Source organism: Chironomus tepperi, unplaced genomic scaffold, assembly GCF_022539635.2.
Source record: "Chironomus tepperi strain 1889 unplaced genomic scaffold, CSIRO-AGI_Ctep_v1 contig_364, whole genome shotgun sequence".
In the NCBI taxonomy this organism is placed as follows: domain Eukaryota; kingdom Metazoa; phylum Arthropoda; class Insecta; order Diptera; family Chironomidae; genus Chironomus; species Chironomus tepperi.
In genome coordinates this window covers 247,020-273,948 of record NW_027226486.1, presented here as the reverse complement: position 1 = coordinate 273,948, position 26,929 = coordinate 247,020, and the positions used below count along the sequence as shown (strand labels likewise).

General features: G+C 32.9%; 3 protein-coding genes across 19 annotated transcripts in view; 2 read left to right on the top strand and 1 right to left on the bottom strand.

The window, feature by feature from the left end:
• LOC139095298 (longitudinals lacking protein, isoforms N/O/W/X/Y-like) overlaps nucleotides 1-18,793 on the bottom strand; it is a 63,332-nt gene extending 44,539 nt beyond the window's left edge. For all 5 annotated transcript variants that reach the window (XM_070646617.1, XM_070646614.1, XM_070646616.1 and 2 more), the window contains exons 1-5: nucleotides 18,497-18,793; nucleotides 17,890-18,214; nucleotides 17,686-17,735; nucleotides 17,562-17,605; nucleotides 14,604-14,768 (exon numbers count right to left, since the gene is read on the bottom strand). In XM_070646617.1, the coding sequence (XP_070502718.1) occupies nucleotides 14,604-14,768; nucleotides 17,562-17,605; nucleotides 17,686-17,735; nucleotides 17,890-18,128 (498 nt within the window). In that variant the 5' untranslated portion in view covers nucleotides 18,129-18,214; nucleotides 18,497-18,793. The remainder of the gene's footprint in view (nucleotides 1-14,603; nucleotides 14,769-17,561; nucleotides 17,606-17,685; nucleotides 17,736-17,889; nucleotides 18,215-18,496) is intronic.
• Nucleotides 611-24,667, top strand: LOC139095300 (spindle assembly abnormal protein 6 homolog). Of its 3 annotated transcripts, XM_070646619.1 has the most exons (8): nucleotides 611-662; nucleotides 12,659-12,908; nucleotides 13,030-13,156; nucleotides 19,314-19,515; nucleotides 19,573-19,681; nucleotides 19,741-20,193; nucleotides 21,312-21,519; nucleotides 22,111-22,723. In XM_070646619.1, exons 4-8 carry the CDS (start codon nucleotides 19,314-19,316, stop codon nucleotides 22,354-22,356), a joined length of 1,218 nt encoding a protein of 405 aa, XP_070502720.1. In that variant the 5' UTR covers nucleotides 611-662; nucleotides 12,659-12,908; nucleotides 13,030-13,156; the 3' UTR covers nucleotides 22,357-22,723. The 3 variants fall into 3 exon arrangements, with proteins under 3 accessions (XP_070502720.1, XP_070502722.1, XP_070502721.1); XM_070646621.1 differs by lacking the exons at nucleotides 611-662; nucleotides 12,659-12,908; nucleotides 13,030-13,156 and adding an exon at nucleotides 24,648-24,667 and having other exon boundaries at nucleotides 19,120-19,515; nucleotides 22,111-22,386; XM_070646620.1 differs by lacking the exons at nucleotides 611-662; nucleotides 12,659-12,908; nucleotides 13,030-13,156 and adding an exon at nucleotides 19,120-19,257.
• A 9-nt stretch (nucleotides 24,668-24,676) lies between these two features.
• Nucleotides 24,677-26,929, top strand: part of cv-c (crossveinless c) — a 135,883-nt gene continuing 133,630 nt past the window's right edge. For all 11 annotated transcript variants that reach the window (XM_070646604.1, XM_070646611.1, XM_070646609.1 and 8 more), the window contains exon 1: nucleotides 24,677-25,309. The gene's annotated coding sequence lies outside the window, so the exon portion shown is untranslated. The remainder of the gene's footprint in view (nucleotides 25,310-26,929) is intronic.

Genomic DNA, 26,929 nt, shown 5'->3' with positions numbered 1-26,929 from the left:
CAACCTCATGTCATGCAGCCAACAGTGGCATCAGGGCAATTCTATATCATGTAACCAACACAGTGGCATCAGTGCACCCCATGTCAAGCAATAAGCACAGTGACATTAAGGCAATCCCATGTCTTGCAGCCAACACAGCTAAAACAGGGTATCCTCAGGGAAAAGTTGCTGCGTTGACTATATTGCAACCTCATGTGTTGTTCCGAATACAGCAACATTAGGGCACCCTCGTGTTATTCCCCTAACCACCTAACTTGTACAAAATTAGTGATGCCCTGGCTACAGTATTGTGCTACTCGGCAATGATTTACAAAGCGCGTTTAAGGATACAAAAAGGGACAAAGTCCTTCATTTCTTTTTAAAATCACATAAAAAAAGATTCATAAATTTTAAGATTCTTGATTGACTGACTTTAGGCTACAAGAATGTATCTATTGTCTATAAAAAGAATATCGCAATAAGCACCACCATCAGCATATATAATTTAGTTTTTTTTTGTTGTTGTTGTGTGGATATATACATATATAAATTGTGTATCGAAATGAAAAGAACAAGAAGAACAACGGAAAAAATAAAAAATCGGTTCTCGAGAGTTAGTCTATAGTTATGTAGCAGAGAGCCGTTTTGTTATTTGTACCTGCAAGTTATTTCTTGTGTTCTATGTATGTATATATAAAATATAAAAATGTCTATACCAAGTAAGCATAACGCGCGCTTTATATGTTGTAATAACAACAACAATAAGATCACTAATAGGAGTTGGACGGGAATAAAAAAAAAGAATTTAAATTTTTTTTTGTATGTACATCTCGCCTTCAATCTCCACTCTCTTTTTTTCGTCTCTCAGAACTTTACATTTCATAGTCCATCAATTTTCGGTTCAATTTACTTTACTTTACATTACTTTTTTTTTGTTCATCCTCGGTTCTAGATAATTTGAGATTTAATGATGGAGAGCTCTCTGGTCGTTTTTATTGATTAAGTTAGACTTTTCAATATTGAAGGCACGGGAAGGAAAATGTATTTTTTCTGCTCGCTTATACTTTTTTTTTTATTCCGCGACATTTAATGATGTCGATGCTTGATAAAAAAAAAGAGTTCAACCTCTGTCATTAATTTACTCTCATGATGCATGAATTAAATGCAATGTTATGTATACATATAGGTATGCATAATGTGCCTTTATATACCAATGATTTTAATGTACCTTTTGTTCTTGAACAATGAGAGTTTTGCATACGTTTTGGGATGTTTAGAGGAGAGATTGTTTTGGAGTTGTTAAGATTTGCAGGAAGTCTCCATGGCTTAGGATGTGGAAATTGGTTTGGGGTTTTGTGAGGCCTGAACAGACGAGATGCTTTCTCATGAATATGCTCACAAAATTGATCATACTACTTACTTACTTCCTTGGCTGGGGCGCACGAGAGCCGATTTCCGAGCGTAGGGAATATGTTCAATTATATTGGCTGGGTATGCTCATTTTCAGTAAGGAAGACATCCTCGGCGTAATCAATATAGGTTGTATCTAGTGCTTAAGCAAGGATAGCTGTCGAACTAAGGATTTGAGTCTAATTTTCAATCAGATACAAGCTTAAGATACCTAATATGTCTAGTTAAAGAACGAACAGTGCTTTAATTGACTAAACCACGTAGACTCTAAGATAACCTATGTTTTAGACTATATTTAGCTTTTACCACCTAACTTAGGTATCTGGCTCTTTGCGGTAAGAGTTCTCGACCCAATCTGGATCTCAAGAATTTGACAAAATTAAGACAACAAGAATCCTAACAAGATACCCTTTGATATGTGGATTACGACCAAATTGTCTTGTATTATGTATAGTTCTGGGTTAGACTGTGATAATTGGCAGACAGAAGCCAGCAATAGTTCCAGATTAAGATGACAACTAAGGAAGGTCATGGATCACAATTGGTCTGTATGACTAGAGAAGTAAGTAAATAAGTGTTTGGCTCTGACTAATTTAGTCACTCAGCTAGTCAACTCCTAAAATTTTTAGAAATGTTCCTCATCTCCTTTCTTATCAAGAACATCAGCTCCTTAAACTGTTTAGTCTAGAACATGAAATTGTTTCATTTACCATAAGCCGCACAATCTCAGAATATCAGCTTACAAAACAAATCCAACATATGCACATACACACATATATCTAATTACATAAAATGTGTTAAAGGCTTAAAAATCCCTAATAACTTAATGCGCACAACTCATCACAACAACAGCAACAAAAAAATCCCTCAAAAGAATTGCATTTTTTTACTTTTTTGGTTTTAAAAGAACGAAATGAAAAAAAAAATCAAGCATGAAGCACATGCTCGTGAAATAAATGAAGAAAAAAAAAATACAGAATTCATTTCCAGACATATCAGAACAGGTAGATTGTTGATTTCTTTTTATGTCTCTTTATATTTTACTCACTCACTCGTTTTTTTTTATCTAACAATTTTGCTTCAATAAACATCTTTATGTAGAAGAATGATTCTTATGTGTCTATAGGCTATACATGTACATAACAGCATATTGAGCCTTTTGCATTTGCCTATATTTTTTTGTGTTTTATGTATGTATATGTATATAGTACCTGAGAAATAGAGCCTAAAAGCATATAAAAACATGAAGAAATGAAGAAGAAGTGAGGCCAAACTTTTAGCATGTTGTTTGAGGGGGTTGATCGTGGGTTAGGTGACGTCTGGCAATGCCAACTTAGGTACTCTTAGAGACGCTATTGATAACAATTGATCTGGATGGCTAGTGAAATTACTAAGGAGCCTATCTACTCGAATCACTTACTTCTTTGAATGTACAGATCAGAAATCTGGCCAGAAGTCAGCCATATTCTATAAATATGGCTCAAAGTCAGCCATGTTATAGAAATATGGCTCAAAGTCAGCCATATTCTATAAATATGGCTCAAAGTCAGCCATGTTATAGAAATATGGCTCAAAGTCAGCCATGTTATAGAAATATGGCTCAAAGTCAGACATATTCTAGAAATATGGCTCAAAGTCAGTCATATTCTAGAAATATGGCTCAAAGTTAGTCATATTCTAGAAATATGGCTCAAAGCCAATTGCCAATACCAAGAGATACTCAAATTACAATGAAATTTTGTCTAACCTAAGCAAGACCCTCCCCAACGACCTACAAAACATCCAAATGTCCCCTTATTGAAACATAAAACTCTCTGTGAATAGGCATTGCATGCAATTTTTATGTTTCTTTTTAATTCCTCACTTATACACACACTCTCATACACAATACACTTGAATTTTTATGTAGTTTATAAATGCATTGCTCGATGATGATGATGATGATGATAATGTAGAAAAAAAAGAGGGTATTTGTTTGAAGTTGTTGATATTATTTTTCATGTCTGGAAGAGTTTTAGTTTTCAAAATAAAAAAAAAAAAAAATAACACAAAATTGTTTTGTATTGAATAAAAGAAGTAAGACATAAAAGAATGTATACATAATATATGCAGCATACATTCATAACTTATTTACATTGAAACTGCATGTGTGGAGGAATTTTTATGTGATCAAAACTTCTTCTTCTTGCCTCCTCATTTCATGTCATAAAAATTATGAAGAAAAAAAAATTAAAAATTCAAACAAGAATTTTTTTTGAAAAAAAGAGATTTCTTCTCGTCTGTCTTATTAGAGTTGATGAGAATCTAATAATAATAAATAAAGGAGAAATAAAAAGTTAAGCTTGTTTTTGGACTCTTGAGAGATCTAATTGGATGCAGATAAAATGATTCTTTATTTCTTTCTAAAATTCCTATTAGATTCTATAGTTTTTTGTAGGAAGACTTTTATCTTATTTGATCAATTTTTGAGAAATATATTTATTTGATTTGGGAACTTGTCGATGAAGGTAAAGTTCAAAGAGTTTGGAGAATTTAAAAGCAAATGGGATTTTAAAATTGAAATTATTTGAAAAATGGATTTAATATTTTTGATTTCAATTTAGATGCTTCCGAGTAGACAAAAGTATGTTAGAACTAGTCATAAACTTGACATTAACTAGCTATAGCATATTTTTGTCCACTCGGGGCTATAAAATGCTGAGAAATTGAATAGCACAAATCGGTTAATCGATCAAAAATCCGCCAAGAACCCGGAGTGAAACTGACTTAGTGCTGGATTTGATTTGAAATCAACACCAAGCCAGAAGCACTCTAGTCTGTGCTAGATTTTTGGATTGAATAACCATTTAGATGGTTCATAGATGCATCTGGTGCTTTTCGGGAAAGTTAGACTTTATTATCCAAATATCCCAAAAAAATATAAATATCATTGTAGCCTTTATTTGCTAATGAATCATAGACAACCACGGCCCTTGTCTAAAGCTTAACTTTATTAGCTTGTAGACTGTTGGTTCGAATTCAACTATTGAACTATCGAACTCAGTTCTTTAATTGTTGCAGGTGTGGACCACCTGTGAACCGTGAACAAATTTCTAGTGCTGAGGTATGCCATGACACAAAGAATAGAAGCCAACTGGCTTAATGTATGTGAATAAGACGATATTAGAGTTCTAGGCAACATTGAACTTAGAAAGTTTCAGTAAAATGAGTTGTAGCGAGTAAAATAAAAACGAAACCTTCAAGATTATCTAAAAGATCAAAACGAGACCCTAAATTCATACAAAACCTAGCAATTAAAACGCAGTTTAAGACAAAACATCATCAATAGCTCAATAAATATGCAAATAATAACTTAAAAGTTCAATAAATTCTTAAAACGTTACCTGCTCTTAACTTGAAAAAAAAAGCTCAAAACTACAAATAAAAATGCTGAACCTTAACTATTCAAAGTCAATCGAGAGGGAGAACCTCAACTTTTATTTTCATAAAACTTAAAAAATTCAGGAACAAAATAATAAAATAATAATCCGCTGAAAATAATAAAACCTTCACCAAAAAAAATCCACTAAGTATATGACAGATTTTAATCTTTATCTGTCCAAAAACAAGAATCTAGTCAATTATGAACTTAAAAAAAATATCAAGTTGAAGTTAACCCAACCGTATGAAGTTCATGTATGCAGTATAGAATCTCTATAAAATATTGAATTTCAAATGAAACATACAAGTTGACTTCTAACTTTTCACCGTTATTTCTGGTAAGTCTTTTATATATGATGTCAATTTTATTCTGGTATGAGTAACAAGACCATTTTGAGTTATTAACATTAAAGAGTAAATACACATAATTTGTTATAGCCGGTGGGCACTGAATTACCGACACGCATATAGACAATTAGAAACAGATCTAATTTGGAAGGTACTCACGAGAATTAGCACGTCTAAGACATAATAAATCATTGGATATTGTTATTAAATGTGATTTTGAAGCAGGTTTGAAGCAACTAAGTAGACATTGTAGAGAATTTGAGGTTAGGTCATTAGATTAGTTATGTTGAGTTATTGTATTATTGGCTGATGTATGTGTACAATGCAGTCGCTATAGTACAGATGGGTAAGTGCATCGACAGCAAGACGTGAACCGACACTGCAACGATGCTGAGCTAAACTCATTTCAAAAAACCAAAAACCGTTAAAAAAATTCAAATCTCAAAAAACCGTTAGATTCCAAAAGTTACAATGTTAAACTAAATTTGCTATTCAAATACTGATTGACGCTACAAAAATGACTGAAGCCTTTCAATCACCGCATGTCTGTACATTTTAGATTGAGATAAAGCCTTCAAAAAATTTAATATTCAAACTAATAATAGCTCAAAAACTTCAAATTAGAAATTCCCATTAATCCATAAATTATCAGCCATATTTTATTCAAATTTAATTTATAAGCACCATAACATCATACCCAGAACTAAAAAGAGCAAGTCTACTTTTGTCCAATGAATTTTCTGTTCTATTGTTGCGAAAATATGCTGAAAATGTGATAAAACAATTTTTACGACATTAAAAAAACTTCCTCTAAAGACTCAAATACATAAGAACTGAATATATAATCAAGGATGGAGCACCGACATCACACGAAAAGAACTAAGACTTTTAGCTTTAAATTCGATTAAATTCCCTCTCAAAAAAATAAAAAAATGGCCATTATATGGCTTTATGCTTGTTATATATTTGTCACAGAATAAATTTTCAATGCTGTTTAGATCTACTTTTAATCCCGAGCGACACAAAATGAAGAAGGCTGCGTCAGGGAGCTTTTCGGGCTCAACTGAACCTTTTTTATCAATGGCAAATAGAAGTCACCTCCGTTTGGTGCCATTTGGTCAAGTGGAGGTCATTTGGCCTTGTGATGACCAAATGGCGTCCACGTGGCGGCCACATGGCAAAATGACGCCAAACGGAGACGGTCAAATGGCGCCCACATGATCAAATGGGACCAAACTGAGTCAACTTCCATTTGACACAGCTAAAAAAGGTTAAACAAACCCCTAAAAGCTCCCTGATGAACCCTTCTCCATTTCTGTCACTCGGGTATGCCTGACAATTTGTGATGTCTGCTATTTATTGAAAGACAAGCATGAGAAATTCTATATGTACAAGCTGTGAAATTATTCTTATATTTAAAGCTTCAAAAAGCTTTACTTACTTCCTTGGCTGGGGCGCACGGGGGCCCATTGCCGCGTTTAAAGAATGTCTGTAGACAGCTCTATCTTTCGATAACCTCTGCCAATTAGGGATATTGAGAACTCTAGCGTCCTTATCCACACAATCAATCCAGGACATTTTCGGTCTTCCTCTTGATCTTTTGCCATCCACAAAGTCTGCAAAGGTTACTCTATATACTGGGGCATCCTGTGGTCGTCTGTTCAAATGCCCTGCCCATCTCAACCGATTCACACGAAGAACAGTGACAATATCAGCATCCTGGAAAAGCTGATAAAGTTCATGATTATGTCTACATCGGTATACTTCACCTTCTTTTGCAGGTCCATAAATCGCTCGCAGTATTCGTCTCTCAAAGACACCAAGTGCTTCCTCATCTGCTTGTGTAGAATTCCAGGTTTCCGAGCCGTACAATGCAATGACCCGAATGAGCGTCTTGTATAGCATCACCTTTGTGCCTCTAGACAGACTCTTGGACGTAAAAAGGTGCTTTAAGCTGTAGTATGCACCATAAGCTGAGTGGATTCGTTTGCGTACCTCCATGCTGACATCTGCTGTGGTGTTAATAAAGGATCCGAGGTACTTGAAGTCTTGCACCACTTCGAATCTTCTGCCATTGACACTAAGATGACTGCCTACTTTCTGCTTTGTTCTGTCTGATGCAGCGACCATTAGAAGCTTAGTCTTCTCCTCATTTACCTTTAGTCCAATGCGTTCAGCTTCACGTTCCAGCTTCGAGTACGCATCCGTGATAGATCGTAAATTCCTTCCGACGATGTCAATATCATCTGCGTATGCCAGTAATTGAGTCGATTTGTTGAATATCGATCCACTAAGTTCCAACCGTGCCTTCCTACACACCTTCCAGCGCAATATTAAAAAGCTTAGTCGACAACTCATCCCCCTGCTTAAGTCCAGTTAATGTCTCAAAGCTGTCGGATAACTGCCCTTGGACCTTAACACGACTCTGGACCTTACACAGTGTTGTTCTAAGTAGTCGAATCATCTTATGAGGAAATTGGAACTCGGTCATGAGATTCCACAATCCTTCTCTATCCACGGAATCATAAGCTGCTTTAAAGTCGATGAGCAGATGCAGCGTTTCCGTGTTCTTGTCACTACTCTTCTGAATGATTTGTCTCACGCAATGTATTTGGTCTATTGTCGACCGGCTCTTCCTAAACCCCGCCTGAAACTCGTGCAGAAAGTCTTCGTAGAGAGGCTCTAGCCTTGACGAGAGAATTTTTGAAAATATTTTATACGCTGAACTTAACAGTGTAATGCCGCGAAAGTTGCTACATGTCAACTTACACCCTTTCTTATGGAGCGGGCATATGACTCCAACTGTCCATTCATCTGGCATTTTCTCCTCATTCCAGACTTGTACGATGATTTCATGCATCTTCTCCTCTAACATAGAACATCCAGTCTTAAACAGCTCAGCTGGTAAACTGTCCTCACCTGGAGCCTTGTTGTTCTTTAGTCTAGCAATTGCTTCACGTACCTCACTCAATGTGGGTTCAGGACATTCCTTGCCATCATTCCTCTCGTACAGTCTTGTTGTTCTGCTTTCTTGACAAGCTTCACCGACATTTAAGACCTCTTGAAAGTGTTCCTTCCATCTGTCCAATACTTTAGTTTGACTGCAAAGCAGTTCACCATTCTTTGATTTACAGATAGCTACTCTTGGATGGAACTTTTTCCTTGCGAATTTGACAGCCTTGAAGAATTTCCTCGACTCATTCATTGACTGGAGCTCCTCAATATCATCAAGACACTGTCTGTCAAATTTTCTTTTCTTACTTCTAAAGAGTTCTTTTTTGTTACGTTGAAGTTGCTTTATTTCTTCAGTTCGCGCTCTCGTTGTTCTCATATTTTTTGCCTCAATCAGTCTCTGAACAGCTTGCTTGCACTCGTCATCAAACCACTCTTTCTTTTCTGGTTGATGGTACCCAAGGCATTCTTCAGCAGCTTGCTTCATTGCAATATGACAATCCTGCCATATCGTCAGTTCGCCATTTCTCTCCTTCAGTTGTTGTTCCACTCGAGCATTGAAATTTTCCTTAACTCTGTTGTTCTTGAGCTTTGTCACATCATACTTCTTTTGTTTTGTGCTCCTTATTCGTCCAATGTTGCTCAACCTAAATCGAATTTTAGCTCCAACAGCATAATGATCAGAATCATGGTGTTCGATGTCCGCTTGTGTGTATCTGAAGCTTCTCACATTCAGAATGTTTGATGCATGACGGTTGTCGATCAATATATGATCGATCTGGCACTTTTTCCTCCTCCAGGTGGACTCCAGGTTGCTTTACGGGAACTTCTCCGTTGGAAATATGTTGAGCTTATTCTCATGTTCATTGCGGCGGCGAATGTGATAAGTCTCAGTCCGTTTTCATTTGACTTAGGGTGAAGACTAAAGGATCCAATCGTTGGTTTAAATGTCTTTTCTCTTCCAATTTGGGCATTTATGTCGCCGATGACAATCTTAATGTCACTTCTAGGACAGTTGTCATAAGTCCTTTCTAATTGCGAATAGAATGCATCCTTTTCATCATCCGGGCGTTCATTTGTTGGGGCGTATACATTAATAATGCTGATGTTAAAGAATTTTCCCTTAATTCTCAATACGCACAGCCTGTCACTCACAGGCTTCCAGTCTATCACTTTTTCGGACCATAGTGGATCAACAATGAAACCCGTTCCCCTAATCCTTTGAGTTGCGTTTCCGCTTGCAAACACCCTAAATCTACTGACATCCAAAACGTTGTTTCCAATCCACCTCGTCTCCTGGATTGCTGTGATGTTGCTTTTATAGTGCCTCAACTCGAGCACTAAAGCCTGCAAAGCTCCTGGTTGTGTGAGCGTTCTTACATTCCATGTGCTGAGTTGGAGATCTCTTGTCCGTTTGTGTTTAGCTGGGGTCGTCGTTGGTAAATCCGTCCGTTGTATATTCTTATAACGTTTCGTGGCTTGACATTTTTTAACGAGGGTGGGCTCGCCAGGCCTCACGCTCAAACTAACCTGCTCCGTTTGTACCGCACCGCTTGAGCGGATTGGCATAGCCAGGAATGCACCGCGGGGAGGTGGAAGTAGGTACTTGGGTAGGATAGGCTGAAGGGCGTTTTACACCTGTATTACGCGTCACTACCCTTTGCATCCCCTTCAAAAAGCTTTAGTCGGATAATATTGAAGAAATCTGATCTGATAAGCATCAAAGAACAAACAAAAGTCAGACACATTTTGGCATGCTTATTTCTCAAATTTTATTTATTTATTTATTTATTTTTTCATTTCTCGGAAATACAAAATGAAAGTCGCGACAAAAGCGAGAGGGAGAGACACGAAATAAAATAAAAGTTTCTTCCTTAAGTATTTGAGAATTCTGAGAATTTTTAAAAGAGGTAGAATGACAGGAAAGTACGACAAAATGAGGCATGCTTTTTTTTGTCGTAATTTGAGAGATATATTTGAGCATTTATAAAAAGTTTTTCTTGGAAAAGTTCATTATGTTGACATTAAAAAGGCATCAAAGGAGAACAAATGAGCAAATATTTTGAGAAATGTATTAATTTGTCCTTGTTGATTGCTGGTAATTAGATGCTGAGGAGAATGCTTAAGGAAGCACGTGGAAGAAGCTTTAAGGCTGTGGTGGGCAACCTTTTATTTTTCACGGAACATCTTGTTGTTAGCCTTGACTGAAACCGCAACACACAAGAGAATCAGCAAATTCTAAGAATTTTTGGCGGCACACAGGTTGCCCACCACTGCTTTAAGGAGAAGTTTTGAGAAAATTTATAGGAATCGAACTCAGTCTTGCAAAGTACAGTAACCTTCACCCACTTTGCTAAAGATTCCAGCCAATTAGTCATCACCTTGACTACTTCACTGAAACTATCCATGATAAACATTAACTCAATCACAATAAAATCATGTGCCCAACTTTCTTAATCAAGAGAAAGAATAGAATCCAGTCAGTCAGTTAAGTCAAATAATAGTCAAAGACAGTTAAACGGCTTATACTCAAGCACTTGTTGATTATGTTAATGGAATTCTTAATAAAACAGTTAAATCCACATTTGCAACTCCAATTGCAATTGTATAATTTGCTAGGTTAGGTTTGAGGTCATTCACTTATGGTGCATGTGCAATTTCATATGACTTCTATGTAGGGCTGTCACCTAATTTCGGAATATCTAGGAGTCGGTCAAGAACAAGATTTAGGCTGTACCTTATGGTTCGTCCTAGAAGCCGAAGTAGACTCAAATTTTGTATGAAAAAGTCGACTCGACTCAGTATCAATAGCTTCGAGCTCTGTTTCGTCGCAGTTTTGGACAATCCATAGAATCCACTCTGAAAGACATCATAAGTAAATGAACCCATAACCTTATTAAGGATCAGAACACATTACTACTTCAAGTGATAAATGAATCTCTTCATACTACAGCACTAAAAATCCAATTCTCAACCTGAACATCCCATCAAAATATACCAAATTCTACAAAATATTTATCAATTCATCCTACACCAAATAAAACTATTACTTCATTGATTCCAACTCATTCTAAATTCAACAATATTTACCCAATATATATCGTAACATCATAACAATCAAAGCTAATCATGTGTGATAATAGGAAGTAATCTGTATGATCATCATTCTCTTAAAAAAAAAGCAGAAAAAGGAAAGAAAACAAAAAAAAATATTTTTATTCTTCTCTGAAAATTTTTCTTCATCCCTTCCACCCAAAATATACACAAATTCTCTCATTCTCATTCTGCAATCGCTTTTTTTACGCTTACTTTCCGTCTTTCTTACAGACTAAATAAAATGTTTTCAATTTTTTTTTTCACATGATTTTTCCTTCAATGAAAACGTTTTCTAGGTCAGTATTCCTTTTCTTTATATGAAACATAATAAAAATATGTAACGAAAAAAAGAAAAAAAAAAAAATAAAAAGACAGAGACGAGAAAAAGAAAATACGGAGGCGAGAGAGAAGGCAAAAAGGAAAAGAAATATAAAAAATTAAACAAGTACTCTCGTTATGCTTACTGAGTGACTCTAAACGCATTTATGTGGTTAAATTGGAATTTAAGGGAGAATAATGAATCAACGGAAATTTAGAATTCAAAAAGTAACGGAAATTCAAAATTTAAAAAAAAAGATCAAATTTTGAACTTCATGAATTTTGGCGCAGAATCTCGAGGAAAAAACAAGGAATTTTTGGGAGAATAATTCATTTTAATTTAATTCATATCGAAATTAAATGTTAAAAGGAAGAATAAAGTGGTCCAAGGAGGTAAGTAAGTATTTAAATGAGGAATAAGGGCTAAATCTAAAGGAAAACTTCACTAAGGAATAGTTGAAGATTAAATCGAATGAAAAACATTGAATAATTTTCAAAATTATTTCAAGCAGTGATTGTGAAGAGCAAATTTACTCATTGATTTTTTGAAATCGCTTTTTCCGTTGAGTTCAGAAAATCACGATTTTTCGAAATCTTACGTAAATCTTTACGTACGATTTTAAATACGTAAGCGAAATCATACGTAGTGATTTCGGCTACGTAAATATTAATTGCTTACATTATTTGATTATTATTATTTTTTAAAAAGTAATTAAATAATTTCAAACATAATGTTAGGTATTTTATTTGAATGATAATTTTTAAGAAGATGGACATCTATTAAATGTCTCTTTAAATTTGATATATTTTTTTTTTATCAAATTTTTTATTGCATTGTAAGCACTGTGACTTATTTTCACTTTCATCATATATATAATGGAATGTAAACAATTCATCAGTTTCAGAAATAAACGATTTCATTATTTTATTGATATAAATTAAAAATAATCAATGTATGTAAACAATTAATATTTACGTAGCCGAAATCACTACGTATGATTTCGCTTACGTATTTAAAATCGTACGTAAAGATTTACGTAAGATTTCAAAAAATCGTGATTTTCTGAACTCAACGGAAAAAGCGATTTCAAAAAATCAATGAGTAAAATTGCTCTTCACAATCACTGATTTCAAGGAAGACCAAAGAATTCCTGAATTGGATGTGTAGTAAAGGATGCAAAAGGACATTCTGAACTGATGGTATTAATCGAAGGATAGAGCCGGCTTTAGACGTTTTCTCCAGGTTCGCCTTAACCAAAGAAGTAAGAACGATACGGCTGAAGAACGATACAAACTAGGTGACAGAGCCAGCAAAAGAGTCAGATGGAAAGTCTTCTGTTCTAACCTAAGCTTCACATAGGTTCATGGTTGCAGTAAGTAACTAAGTAAGTAAGTACTTTTCAATAATAAAGTTAATATTACAGTGTTAAAGATACGAATCTGTGCTGCACAGTCTAATTCTGGACGACAAACTAGGTAGGTCATAATTTGGTTAATTTATTCAAGGACTTGAAGCTAGAATCTAAATTGGAGTAGTAAATTCATACTCAAACAACAATCCTGCCAAACAAACTGTTGATTCAGACTACCTTTTCGCAGACAATTCGCATCAGAAAAAGCACATAATAAAGAAGTAAGTGAAGAACATTCTTGTACTGCTCATATTTTTTTTTTTCTTTTCTTTTTTACATCGTCTCTACATTTTTTTTTTTTTTTTGTTAGATGCGTTTGTGTCTTCTTTTCCATTTATCGCTTTTTCTCTCTGTTTTTTTTTTTTATTTCCATTTACTTGATTCTCGCCATCATCGTCATTTTTCCTTTTAAAGCCCATTTCTTTCTTTCTATTTTGATATGGTTTTTTTTAAGTATTTATTATTATTATATAACCGATTTCTCATGTGTTTTCCCTTTTTTTTTCGCGGTATTATTACTTCATTTTCATTTCACTTCTCTTTTCATCGTCTGTTGTTATATTTCATTCATTCATACTATCCCCCCATTCACATGCTCCTACTGACTTTATTCTCATATGATTTCTTTGATACTTTTTTAGTTCTGTTTTATTTTTTTGTGTGGTTATTTTTTTTCTGCTGCACCGCACACACACGCTTTATGTATGAAAAAAAAAAAAAATAAATGCGAGAGAGACAGAGACACAGACCAAACAATGTGTTTTCAAGGTCTAACATACGCATGATTTTTTTTATGTACTTTTTATTATATATTATTCACTCACTCGTACGCTCTTTTTCTATTATGAATTTTGCTACTACTGACTGTCGCTTGATAATAATAAAAAAAGGTAAATGTCTAGAGTTGGAAACTTCGTGTGACGTGCGTACACAATTTTTATTTTGTTGTCTAATAGATTATTTGTGAGCTTTTTTTGTATGAATTTTTGGTAGATATAGGGAAATGTTTTTAGAAGTTAAGAGTAAAGACGCTTGTTTAGGGTACAATGCAGAATACATATCAGTCAAAATGGTTCATTAAATTGAACCGTGACAGTCTTGACTACACCGTGATAGTCCAAACTGCACCAAGACAGTCTTGACTGCACAATGACAGTCCTGACTGCATCGTGACACTCCTGACAGCACCAAGATAGTCTTGATTACACCGTGACAGTCCTGACTGCACCGTGACAGTCCTGACTGCACCGTGACAGTCCTGTCTGCACAATGACAGTCTTGATTACAACGTGACAGTACTGACTGCACCGTGACAGTCTTGACTGCACTGTGACAGTCCTGGCTGCACCGTGACAGTCCTGACTGCACCGTGACAGTCTTAAAACACCGTGACAGTCTTGACAGCACCGTGATCATCCTGAATTGGCCCTGCACCAGTAGATTTCGACCCATTTTAAGGCAAGCTATGCGGTTCACTGCATTTTGCCACATCTTACCCCATATCCTTAAACAACCCAAAAAACTCAATTCAGAGTATATCCAACCCAAACTAACTTCTATATAAATACTGTATCGACAGCAAAAAATTCATCGCATATCTCAAATTGTACGCAAAAAAACATTATTTGTAGTCATAACATGTGCATTTATATTTGCTTATTTACTCACCTGTAATTCAGCCTCAGAGACATCAATTTCGCCTCGATAAACAAACTCAATTATGAATTGTAAGTCAGCAAATGCTACTTCCGGTGGCATTATAATTACTGGATGTTTACATGGATTCTCTGATAAAACTTTTTGGAAATATGATGAACATGCTGATAGCACTACCTAAAATATTGATGATAAAAAAAAGAAGAACAAGAATTTATGAGATTAGTGTTCATTAAGAGCATTGTCATTAAGCATTTAAAGCAGTTAGAAGAGATTTAAATATTTTTTTTTTTCTTATTCTTTTAAAGACAAGACTCAAGCCGACTTTATTCCTTCTTCTTATTTTGACTCATTTCAAACGTGTTGAATTTTTTTGTGAGAAAAAAATATATATTACGTGCTTAAGTCATTGAACTCGCGATTTTGTTTTGATGATTTTTTTTTTGTTGTTCTGAATAGGAAGCAATTTTTCAAGGCTTGTTGTGTTTTTGGATTAAAAATTATAAGAATTATAGAATTTTATGCTGAATTAGCAATTGTATAGGAATTAAGACAATTATAAAATAGTTCATTGTGATCGTAGTAAACAATCCTTAATCATAAATTTTGGCAAATTCAACAATATAGCTCTAAATCACAAATGGGCATCCTGTGTGCCGCGGAACAATAGAGTGCTGCTAAACATTTTTGAAAATGCCATGAGCCGTATGCCATGTGTGATTTCGATCGAGGCTCACTAGCAAGCTGTGCCCCGAAAACAAAAAATTTATCCAGCACTGCTCCATATAAATGTATATAATCAAGAGTTTTATTATCTTTCTATCTAGTTTTGTATTCGCAAAATTCCCTAAGTGCCGATTGCTGCGTAAATTGAATCAAATTTCGTAGTTATGGCTTGTGAATGTGACAGAGTCAATGATAGAGCAATTAAGCTCAATGAATATGAGTTTTGAGCGTTCAAAAAATTTCAGTAAAAGATAAAATACGACTTTTTTATAGTTTTTGCATTGGAAATTTTTTAGAGGTTTTTGGGGTTGATCTGGGAATGATGTTTATGGGAATATTTGAAATTTTGCAATTTCCAGTTGTTTACAGAGCTCGGAACCGACTCAAACTCTGTATAGCTTTCTAAAGGTGATGAACGTGTAATACAGTTGATGACGGTGAAGGCCGTCAATCCAAGCCACATAGTGGGACTTGGAACAAACGATGCTCTTCTTAATACAGGATACGTTAACCAAGCAAGCCGTCATCCTTAGTTACATGCCAAGAGAACCAAATTCTATATTGAGTTAATTTAATAAAGTCCATGGATCACAATTGATCTGTACGTCTGGCGAAGTAAGTAAATAAGCTTTATATAGAGTCTAGTTAGCTTACTCTTGAAGAATCTAAGTCGACGTTGACCTCTGCACTCTTATATCCTATTCTTCAAATAGATTAGGTCTCTTTAACTATTCCTGACTCACTTCCACCCCATATTAGCTCAGCTAAAGCCTAACGACACATCATACATTAATAAATCAAAGACAAAGGAAGGAAAGAGTCAAAAACATTCAATATCTCAAGGACATCCCAAGTAAACGACCCCAAATAGATTTAAAGTTCTTGAATAAATTAATAACTTATATTAATGAATGGAAATGAAAGGCTTAGAATTCGAAAATATCTTTATAAAGTTAAGAAACTAGAAATAATATTTGCGAATTTTAAAACTTGATCCAGCTCATTTGAATATAAGATTTAGCATTTCCTTTCACTCAGATGCGATTTTAGATATTTCTAGATTATTTCGCGGTGAATTAATATTATTTTTTATTTTCTTAACTAGTATCAGTTTGCATTTTTTACTTATTTACACAGACATTTCTGTTATCAGATGTGAGTAGGAAATTTGCTTTTGGAATTACTAGATAGGAGAAAAATATTCTAATAAGATTGTCATTGACATTTATTTAATATTCATTGAGGGGGTAAATTTTGAAAATAGTTGAATGATAAATAGCCGATTTTACTAGTCCGGATGGACAAAAATACGTTAGAACTAGTCATCAACTGGACAATAAAGGGTCAATCTACTATATTTGATTAAGAAGTTGAATAATTAATGCATTTAAAGGAACTGCCAATATAAAATGATCCGGAATTAAGGCTGTGTTATATGGAATGCTTGAAGAGCACAGCCTTAAGCTGGAGGCACTGTGTTTAACAATCTGTCGTATCACATAGGTTGGTTTACAATATTATGGACTAAAATCAATCTGCAGCTCTAATACTTTTTGAGATATTTCCAAAAAAGTGAAGTAGATAATCTAAAATCCAATATAATCCACTTTAGAGAAGCTGGCAGAAAATTATTATAGCATAATTGATATAGATTTAAAGCCAAATTTCAAGTAAGTGTTTAATGGACTAAGTAGTAATGTCTAGAAATTTAACACAAATTCCTCACAATGAGGATCATTGGTTCGAATCCTATAAATGTTGTTTCCATATCTAGCCATGGACTTGTTAATTGATTCTTTTTTTGGTTTGGCTTTTTTGGTTTAAAAAGTAATGCAAAATCTAAGAATTCAAATGATTTATTGATATTTTTTTTTACTAAACTACTAACTAGCGATAAAACTGAAGAATTTAGTGAGTTTTTTGATTGCTTTCAATTGGATTTTCATGTTTTTTCCTACAAAACGTTAGAATGTCAGCTCTTCAATGCTTTTTAAAATCCAAATCATCAATTTAGTTTCTTATCAAGAAGCTACTTTTAATACATTGTAATTAATAGCAGAACTCAAAGTCAACTTGGTTTTTTTTGGAGGTCTAGTCAATTCAAGTCGGCTTTTCAATATAAATTCCGATTTCTGTTTAATAGTAAATGCTTGAAATTCATATTCACAAAAGTATTCCTCAAATCTCTCCTACCTCAAATTCACATAAATCAACAAATCATTCTAAGGTCATAAAAAATCTTACTTTGTGACATTTTAGCGAATTATGCTCGCATGCTAATGTGACATCTAAAAATAAAACAAACAAAAAAATCACAAACATTACAAATTGGAAACAATTTTTACAAAATGTCGTAGATTATACTCACCTACGAATTTTTCCGAATTCAAAAGTTCATGAAACATATCAGTTAAATTGCTAAAAAAAAAAGAAAAGAAATAAAACAATAAATAAGACATGTTATGAATAAAGAGCGAAAAGAAAATGAATAAACTTGTTGCTCATGTACTGAGACAAAAATTAAGATTGATGATGTGAAGGAAGAGAAGAAAAAAAAATAAAGTCAACTTACTTCTGATAATTATTCCATCTTAAGGAATAATATTGATGTGGATTTAAATGACTATGATTATTAATATTATTTGGTAATATTTGATTGGCATGATGCTTTGGTAATGAATTAGAAGATTTTGGCATATGATGTGCTTTGGGTGGCGTTATATGACTACTGTTATGACTACTTTTTGCATTACTTGTACTTGCAGACGATGGATACATAATCTTTTTGGATGATTCAGTATTTGATGACATTTTTTATTCTTATTTTTTTATATTTTATGACACATAAAATTGGTGTGAATATATTATATATATATAGATATTTACAGAGTTATTTCCTAAAAAGAAAAACATAAGAGATATTTAAGCTTGGCGCAGATTCTTTGAGGAGGAAGAAAAACATCAGTAAAAAAAGAAAGAAAAATCTCTTTTTTTTCCCGTAGACAAAAGAAGCAGAGGAAGAAAAGAAAGAAAAAAAAATATACACGAACGAGAATGCCTTTTTTCCTGTTGCGCGACATGTATTTTTTTTCTTCTCCTTCTGATTTTTCTTTTGTTTCCGATTTTTAATACAATTTTTTTTTTGCAAGTAATCAAAGTGCAATGTTCTTGGAACTTACTTAAAACTATTATTAATCGACTAGATACGTTCCTTCACTACCACCCCCACTGTCACACCGACAATAATATAGACTCAAATTCTATCACTTAAAGCACTAGAATTTCTTTTTATTATGACTTTTTTTGGACTTATTGATTTTCCTTATATTTATGTTTTTTCATACATAACCGTACGTTCTATCGATTCTACCTCACTTGATATCACTATTATTATCCTTTATGATGTGTATCTTCAATTGATTATATTTAATAAATCGTAAATGTTGAAGAGAAAAAATATTTTATTTGTAATATTAAGCGCCAGATAAAAATCTCCAATATTCGCCAATTCTTATTACCCAAATTTTTATTACTCGACTGCTTGTTAATTATTTTAATGCTTTTAGCTTAGTAACTCAATCTATTTTAAGTCTGCATTGCACAATTTTCAAAAATGTTCTTTATTTCACTGAATTTTCACGGAAAACTCGATGTAAATATTGCAAAAATTTGATTTGTTGTTGTAGATTTCCAAAAACAATCAAGTTAATTAGCTTAATCTTCACCAACCTTACTGCTTATCTCCTTATCTCATAGTAACCTCATTATTGATTCACATTTTCTTACTAAATATCCACTTAAATTAATTAAACTTATTAAAAACTGATTTTTTCAAAAAATATCCCAACGACTTTCAAAAATTCAAATGCCAACTGAGCTACAAACATTAATTGCGGGAAAATGTGAGCAAATTTGAATTTTCAAAAAGTCGTTAGAAAAGGTAAACAAACGGAGCAAATCAAAATTCAAATAAATAATTAATTTAATGATATCTAGATGGATCAGTGTTTTGCAAACGAGAGTAATCACAGGCTAATACAGCAGCTATGTCCAGTGCATCAATTTCAAATCAATATTTGTACATTTAATGTGAATAATGTGAAATTATTTAATTTAAGTTTAGAAAAATTAGAAAACATGATCCAGTTAAGGATATCCGATGTGAATGCAACGAATAAGATGTATTTATGTACAATAGGTGAGTAATTAAGTTAATTATATTAAGAATCATGAGTAATAAGCCTTAATTTACTAGATGGAACGAGTTATCATGAAATTAAGACAGAACAATCACTTCAAGTCAACTTCCAAGGATTTATCGATCATCTCGTTACTATTCTGGATTCGTGTAAGAAGAATGAACTGTAAGTACTTTAATTGAATAGATTTCAACACGATTTAAATAAATTATGGTCATTTTCAGACATATCTCGCTTGTACAAAATTCAAGTCATTTCGTTCTGCAATTTTACGAGAAACGATCACTTAAGAATCTCATACATTTGTTTCTGAGAGTTCAAGAGGCACCACCTCAAGTTATAATGCATCATATGAATGTTACATTAACAAACTTGAAGGACGAAGTAGCGTCAGTCACAAGTCAAAACAATTTCCTTCAGAATGAACTTAATAAACGTGACTTTCACATACAAGAATTTCAATCAGAAATTGCTACATTAAAGTGTAAGATAGCAGAAAATGAGAATATGATATTGCACCGAAACACGGAGGAGATAAAGCGATTGAATCAAGAGATCAAGAATATTGAGACAAACAAGGAATTTGAGGAGAATCGATTAAAGACTCTTGTAAAGACTTATGAAGTAAAAGTCGATCAACTAACAAGAGATAATTTTGCAATAAATGAAAAATTAATGTGAGTATTGAAGTGGGCAAGTTGGGGGAAGTGCTTGAGAGTTTGTGGATGATAAGCGTTCATGTGTTTGAATTGAATTGAATGAAATGAAGTTTTTAACGGTCTTTTGAAATTTGAATTGAACTGAAACAAAATGAACTTTGTAACGGTTTTTTGAAATTTGAACTGGGCTGGAATGAGATGAACTTTAACGGTTTTTGAAAATTAAATTGAACTGAAATCAGATGAACTTTTTAACGGTCATTTGAGATTTAAATTGAACTGAAATGAAAGGAAATGAGCTTTTTAACGGTTTTTTATTGTCAAATTGATCTAAAATCAATTGAATTGAACTAAATTTCAGTACTAACTCAACCTGATCATTCTGCTAGATCCACCCAAACTGCCCATATCCCATGCCATTTCTCTCTATAATTATCCACTTAAAAACTAATAAGAAAATGAAGAAGCATGTGAATAAAAAAAAATTATTATTGCAATGCTGAAAGTAATGATTTCAATTTTCATTCCATCCAAGTATGTGAGAGACATAGAGAAATTTAGTAGCTAGATATTGACCTCTCATCAATCTTCAAGTATTAATTTCTACATTAAATCATGTTTTAAGTAATAAAAAATACATATATTTAATTACGTACCATTTGCTTTACCTACATCGATAAATGTGCTAAAAACAGTCAACGCAATAGTCATTACATTAAGTGCTGCAAGATCATTTTGGCAGATATTAATTGGTGGACTAAGAATTTTATTATAATTAAGCATGAAATTGCGTCAGAGTCGAGTGACTTTTGGAATTTAAATGGACCAGGAATTGACCTTTATGAGATATTCACCACTAGACTACCGAGTATAATTAACCAAAATATGCGCTGTAAATGCACAGCAACTGCAGCGACTGTCAACAGCCTTTCTTTCGTACAAAAAATCAATTTTCAAGATTTCAAAACAGATATTTTTATGATACATATTAAAATTACTGGCGTGTATATGCAAACACATATCATATACGTGTCTGTATATTTCTCCTCAATCCTCCACCTATCAAGTATATTTATTATTTATCTGTTTGTGATTCTTTATTTATATATTATTTTTTTCTTATTTTTATTTTCAAGGTTGGAATCGAAGAAATATGAGACATTAAAGCATGAACTCGACGATATGAAAAAGAAATTAAATGCTTTAAGTGCGGATAATAATCGACTAAAAAATAATCTCAATATATCGGATGGTAAAGAGAAGCAACAACGTAAGAGAATTGATGATATTAATCAACAGATGGTCGAATATGAGGATAAAATGCGATTGGCAAACAAGGAAAAGGTAATAAATTCTTAATTGGTTCATCAACTTACTCTCATCACTAATATCACAAATCATTTGATGATGATGAATAATTTATAAATTGTTGGGTTCTTTTGTGTCGTGTTTGAGACTTTTTGCGCCAATACTTTGAATTATTACATTAATCTTTATTATTATTATTAATGTCTGTTGCATATTTATTTATATGAACAAATCGATTTTTGATTGAGTTCTGCTTTGCGCTCTAGTTGCTTTGAAATAATTAAGTTTCTTTTGATATTTTAACGGATTTTTCAAAATTTTGTGTCTTTGGTGAATTTGTGTCTTGGCTAAAAATCTAGTACGATATTTGAATTTTGAAAAGCCAGTAAAATTCCAAATTTTAGAAAACCGTTTAAATTTCAAAATTTAGAAAGCCGTTAAAATTCAAATTCTTCAAAATACATTCTAAGAAATGCGCAACAATCACCAAACTCTCATCTCATTCCACTAACAATTGTTATTTCATTTATTTTCTTTCTTTCCATTATTATTGGCATTTTATACAATGCGATTTACGTGCTTTTGCACATACATAAATCCACATCCATCCACACACACAATATTCAGTCTAATCTGCTGGCAGAGCTAGAAGCGGAGAAACAAGTATGCTCAACAAAGAAACGTGCCCTTCAAATTGCCACCGATGAACTCGCCAAAAATCAAGAAACGATAAAGCAGCATGAGCTTATGATTGAGAAATTGAAGAAAGGAATTGACTGGCGGTCACTCGTTTTGCTACGTATGAATGATGAGAAGCAAAGAAATCTGTTGACTTTGGCTACTGTTGGGCAACTAGGCATGAAGAAAAATTAGGCAAATGGAGATCAAAATTGTCGATAAATTGTAAGTCATTGCCTCATTTTTTCAGCCAACAGGCTGTGTATTTCTCGAAAATGCATCACATGAACTTGAATTATCACCTACACATGCTGTCTTTTTCATGCTCTTTTCACGATATGTATATCTCCATGTGTTTCGTAAAACAATCAACCTTTTAATGCTGCCTTGTAAGACATTTATTGTTAAGCTGTTTGTGACCACTTTGGGCTTGGTGGACAAGCTTATGTGCAAAATATTCACATTTTTGTAATAAAAATTGTTTTTAATTTGTAAAAAATTCAAATTTTAGATAGCCGTTAAAAATTCAAATTTCAGAAAACCGTTAAAAATTCAAATTCCAAGAAACCGTTAAAAATACAAATTTCAGATAAACTGCTAAAATTTCAAATTTTACAAAACCGTTGAGAATTCAAATTTCAGAGGAAGTTCAAAAATTGACAAAAATTCAAATTCCAAAGAGTCGTTAAAAATAAACATTCAATTTTATTTGCAACAAAGTAAATTTGACTAATTAATCATAATAAAAAGCGTCTTACGCAAGAGTATTAAATTACATCTTCCTTATTAGTAAACAGAAGAGATAAAAACGGACTTGGCGACAGGCCTAATGATGCTCTTTTATTGTGTATTTAAAACTTAAAATTCAATAAAAATTGAAGATTAAAATTTTTAATTTCATAAAAATTGGCGACATTTAATTGATTATAATCGGCATCACGATTGTCCATAAGAGGAATGATCTCATATTTATCGTTTATTGATATAATAGACAAAAATTACGTCACATATTGGAATTTACTTTATCATCAATAATAATACTTCTTTTCTTACTTAAACTGTTTGTTTTCCTTCTTGTGAACAGCATGTTGTTTCACACAAGTTCTCTCAATTGTAATATAAGTTTTAATTCTCAATATTCTCTCTTTATATGAACAGATTTACTCTAATGTTAAGCGCCTTTGCCTTTGTATAATACGATTATCCATGTGTTTGAATGTTTAAGAATTTGTTGCTTCTTATTCTAGCCTCTTTTCTTTTTATTACATTCATCATATGATCATAGTTTATGCAGTTGTGTGGAGGCATTTAAGTCTCTCTCTCTCACATTGTTGTCTCATCAGGGGATGAGAAACTTTATGCGATGCAGATGTGCTGATTATTTTTTATGATTGTGGAATTTCAATGGTATCTATGGATTGTTTGTGAGATAGTTGTAATGATTTGTTTGTGACTTTGGTTAATAATTTCAGTTTATGAATATTTTATGTGGTTTGTGGATTAATTTTCAGCTGTTTTGGGTCGAGTAGGCTGTTGGTATGATGTACATTACAAAAGGATTCGTTTAATTGCTCTGTTTTGTGATTTATTTGCTTTTTGGATCTTATTCGGATTATTTCTGTTGGAATCTTCTATTTTGTTTAAATATTTTACAGGAACACGTTGTTTGACGACAATCCTAGCTGCTGATGATTAGTTTGAACTTCAAATTTACTGCATTTTCCTTCAATTTACCTGAATTTTAGTTTTATTTTGTCAAAAAGCACGTTTTTTCAGAGAAAATTGTTTACCAAAATCTTGCAAAATTTTCAAATCTTACAAAACCGTTAAAAATCATCCTTATTAATAAACTATTTTATAGGCTATTTTAAGTGAATCTACCGACAACAACAGCCATAAAACTTCATATCTCCTGAAATTTCACCATAAAATTCCCATAAAAAATAATTACGATGCACATATAAAGTTTCTTAAAAAAATTTTAATCATCTCATCACGTATCCCCCATATAGTTCATAAACCTTCATTGTGAAATTAATTTTCATTTAACAAAATAAAAATAAAAAAAAAAAAATCCAATTTTGCGGTTGAGTTAATTTAGTAAATAAATCTGAGAAAGTGTCGTAATGCAAATTATGCAATTTTATACTAAAAATAAGTTATTTTGGGTAACCACAAGCATTTGTGCGCCTGATCAAAAATGCATGTCAAAAATATATCACAACACCCATTAATCTAATGCCGCAAAAAGCTATATCCATTAAAAAATATTTTGTTGATGTTTCCATTACAATCATCATCATTATTATCATTAATAGTAAGTTCATTGAGTAAAAAAAAGACTCAAAAATCCAGTAAACATGATCGTTCATTGTTGAATGTTTCAATAAACGTCCACACATACACAAAATAGTCTCAGTTATGAGACCCACAGAGAGTTAAAGCAATCAGTATGCGTACAATGTTGTGTTATTTATTTTTTTCAGTAATATTTTTGAGTTTGCCGCGATCACAGCACTCTTGTTTTTATCGTGTGTTGTAGAAAAAAAAAATTTGAATTTCGAATATATTTTACATGTTTGTGGATATCCGAATTGTGATTAAAAATCGAGAAAATTGAAAATTAACAAAAAATTTTACAGTTTGTAGAAATTCTTACAATTTACAAAGATTCCTACAATTTACAATAGAAATTCTACAACTTACAACAAAATTTCTACAATTTTTACAATTTACAACAACAAAATTCTACAAAATCTACAAAAAATTTTGTAAACAAACGAAAAAATAAATTTTTGATAAATCGAAAAAAATCATCAATTTACACAGTAGAATAGCCGTATTGTGTAGTGTATTGTGATTATTATTACTTGTGTAAATCATTTTGATAACAGCAAGCATTGTATTCATCAAAAAAAGTGGATTTTTTTGTGTTACTGTGAATGAAATAAAAATAAATAAAAAAATATTTGGTTGATCGAAGTAAGTTGAGAAATAAAAATGAAAAAATGTGTGTCAATGTGTATTTCCATTAAGTTTCTGTGTTTTCGGTGAAAAAAAGAAGTAATTTGAATATCAAGAAAATATATTTTAGTGCATAAAAAAGAAACGAAAGAATTTTATTTTATGGATGCTGATCACATAAAAGGTAAATGTTTGTTAAAGGCTTATTTATGCCTCATATTTCATGTCGTGAAGAATTCTTACTTAAACTCCCTCCCTCATCCTCTCTCGATCGCACATAACTTGAGCCTTTTTCCGGCTGCTGCTGCTGTGCGACTAAAATTCGTGTTAATATCACTAGTTAAAGATCTCTAAGGAAACATTTTTTTTTACTGTACATGCTTAATTGCTTGGTGCCGATGGGGAAGTTGTGTTGAAAATAAAATTTTTGGATTCAGATTTACGTGATGCATGAAATGAGATATTGAATGTGGATTCAAATTTTTAAAGACATGCAAGATCCAGGATGGATTTTTTTGAAGGGAATTTGATATTTTTGGCACTGCTGGATAGGCTGTAAAGTGAAGAATTCAGAAGATGCATGCTAAGTGAATTTGAAATTGTGAATTATTTGGGGAATGGATGTCTAGAACTTGATTTTGTGGGTCTTGAGCTAGTATTCATTAGTATGATTCTCAATAAGTCTGCCTGATTCTTCATGGCTCGGTAAAGAATCTATTCGTCTAGTCCAAAAAGCTGTCTACTGCTGTGTAACTTCCAAGTTAATTTTGAAGCTAGTTGGTCTCGAAACTGAAATATTGTGCTTAAATTGATGGATTTGTATCAAAAATCCCAATATTCCTCAAAATCCACAATCTTATCTCAAACTGCAAATCATCTTCATCCAACCCATCTTCTTGATCCCGCTGATCTCAGGTATAGAAAACATTCCATATCCATTTCAAACATGTAACAAAAATTTGACATATCTTCAATAAATCCTCCCAGAATCTCAAAAATTTCTTAAAAAATTCCCAGCCAGACTCAAAAAAACCAATAAAAGCCCTTCCCTTACTGCCATCCGTCTACAAATTTCAAAATTCTGTTACCCATAACTCTCATAATCCCCGACACATCTAAGTATCAGTTTACAAAAATCTTGAGATATACACAAAAAAATTCTAGTTCCACATTTTTTTGCCTTCCCATTCACGACATTTGTTCTGAATATTTTTCATTCCTCAGTTGACTACGAGTCTAGCAAATCTTCGGTTCATATTGATCTTCGCGACCTTTTGATTAAATTAAGAGATTACAGACACGAAATAAAAATAAAAAATTCATGAATGAAGAATTGGAATAATAAAAAAAAAAAAAATTGGAGATAAGTGAAATGTGGTGTGCAATAAGCCATTCTGTTTGATAACGTACATGATGATCCTCACGACTTATTCTCGGAAAGCTGTTATTGGTGTGATTTATGCGAATATTGTCGATACATTGTAGAATTTGTCGTGTGTTACAAGACAATTTCATCAGTAATGTAGAACAGTGTTGTCTATACTGTGTGTTGTGGCACACTGAACCATGTATCGCGGCACATTGATTCGTGTATCTCGTCACACTGAATCTTGTGTCATGGCACATTGAATGTTATGTCACGCCACACTGAACTTTTTTTCACGTCACACTAAATCTTGTGTCACGCCACACTGAATCTTGTGTCACGCCACACTGAATCTTGTGTCATGTCTCATTGAATCTTGTGTCACGGCATATTGAACCTTGTGTCACAGCACAATCAACCTTATGTCACGGCACAATG

What these genes read in the sequence shown, in the direction of transcription:
- LOC139095300 (XM_070646621.1), top strand. Translation starts at nt 19,314, where the DNA reads ATGGATCAGTGTTTTGCAAACGAGAGTAATCACAGGCTAATACAGCAG. An exon ending in GATGTATTTATGTACAATAG is followed by an intron (nt 19,516 to 19,572) that starts GTGAGTAATTAA and finishes TTAATTTACTAG; the next exon opens with ATGGAACGAGTTATCATGAA. An exon ending in GCAATAAATGAAAAATTAAT is followed by an intron (nt 20,194 to 21,311) that starts GTGAGTATTGAA and finishes TTTATTTTCAAG; the next exon opens with GTTGGAATCGAAGAAATATG.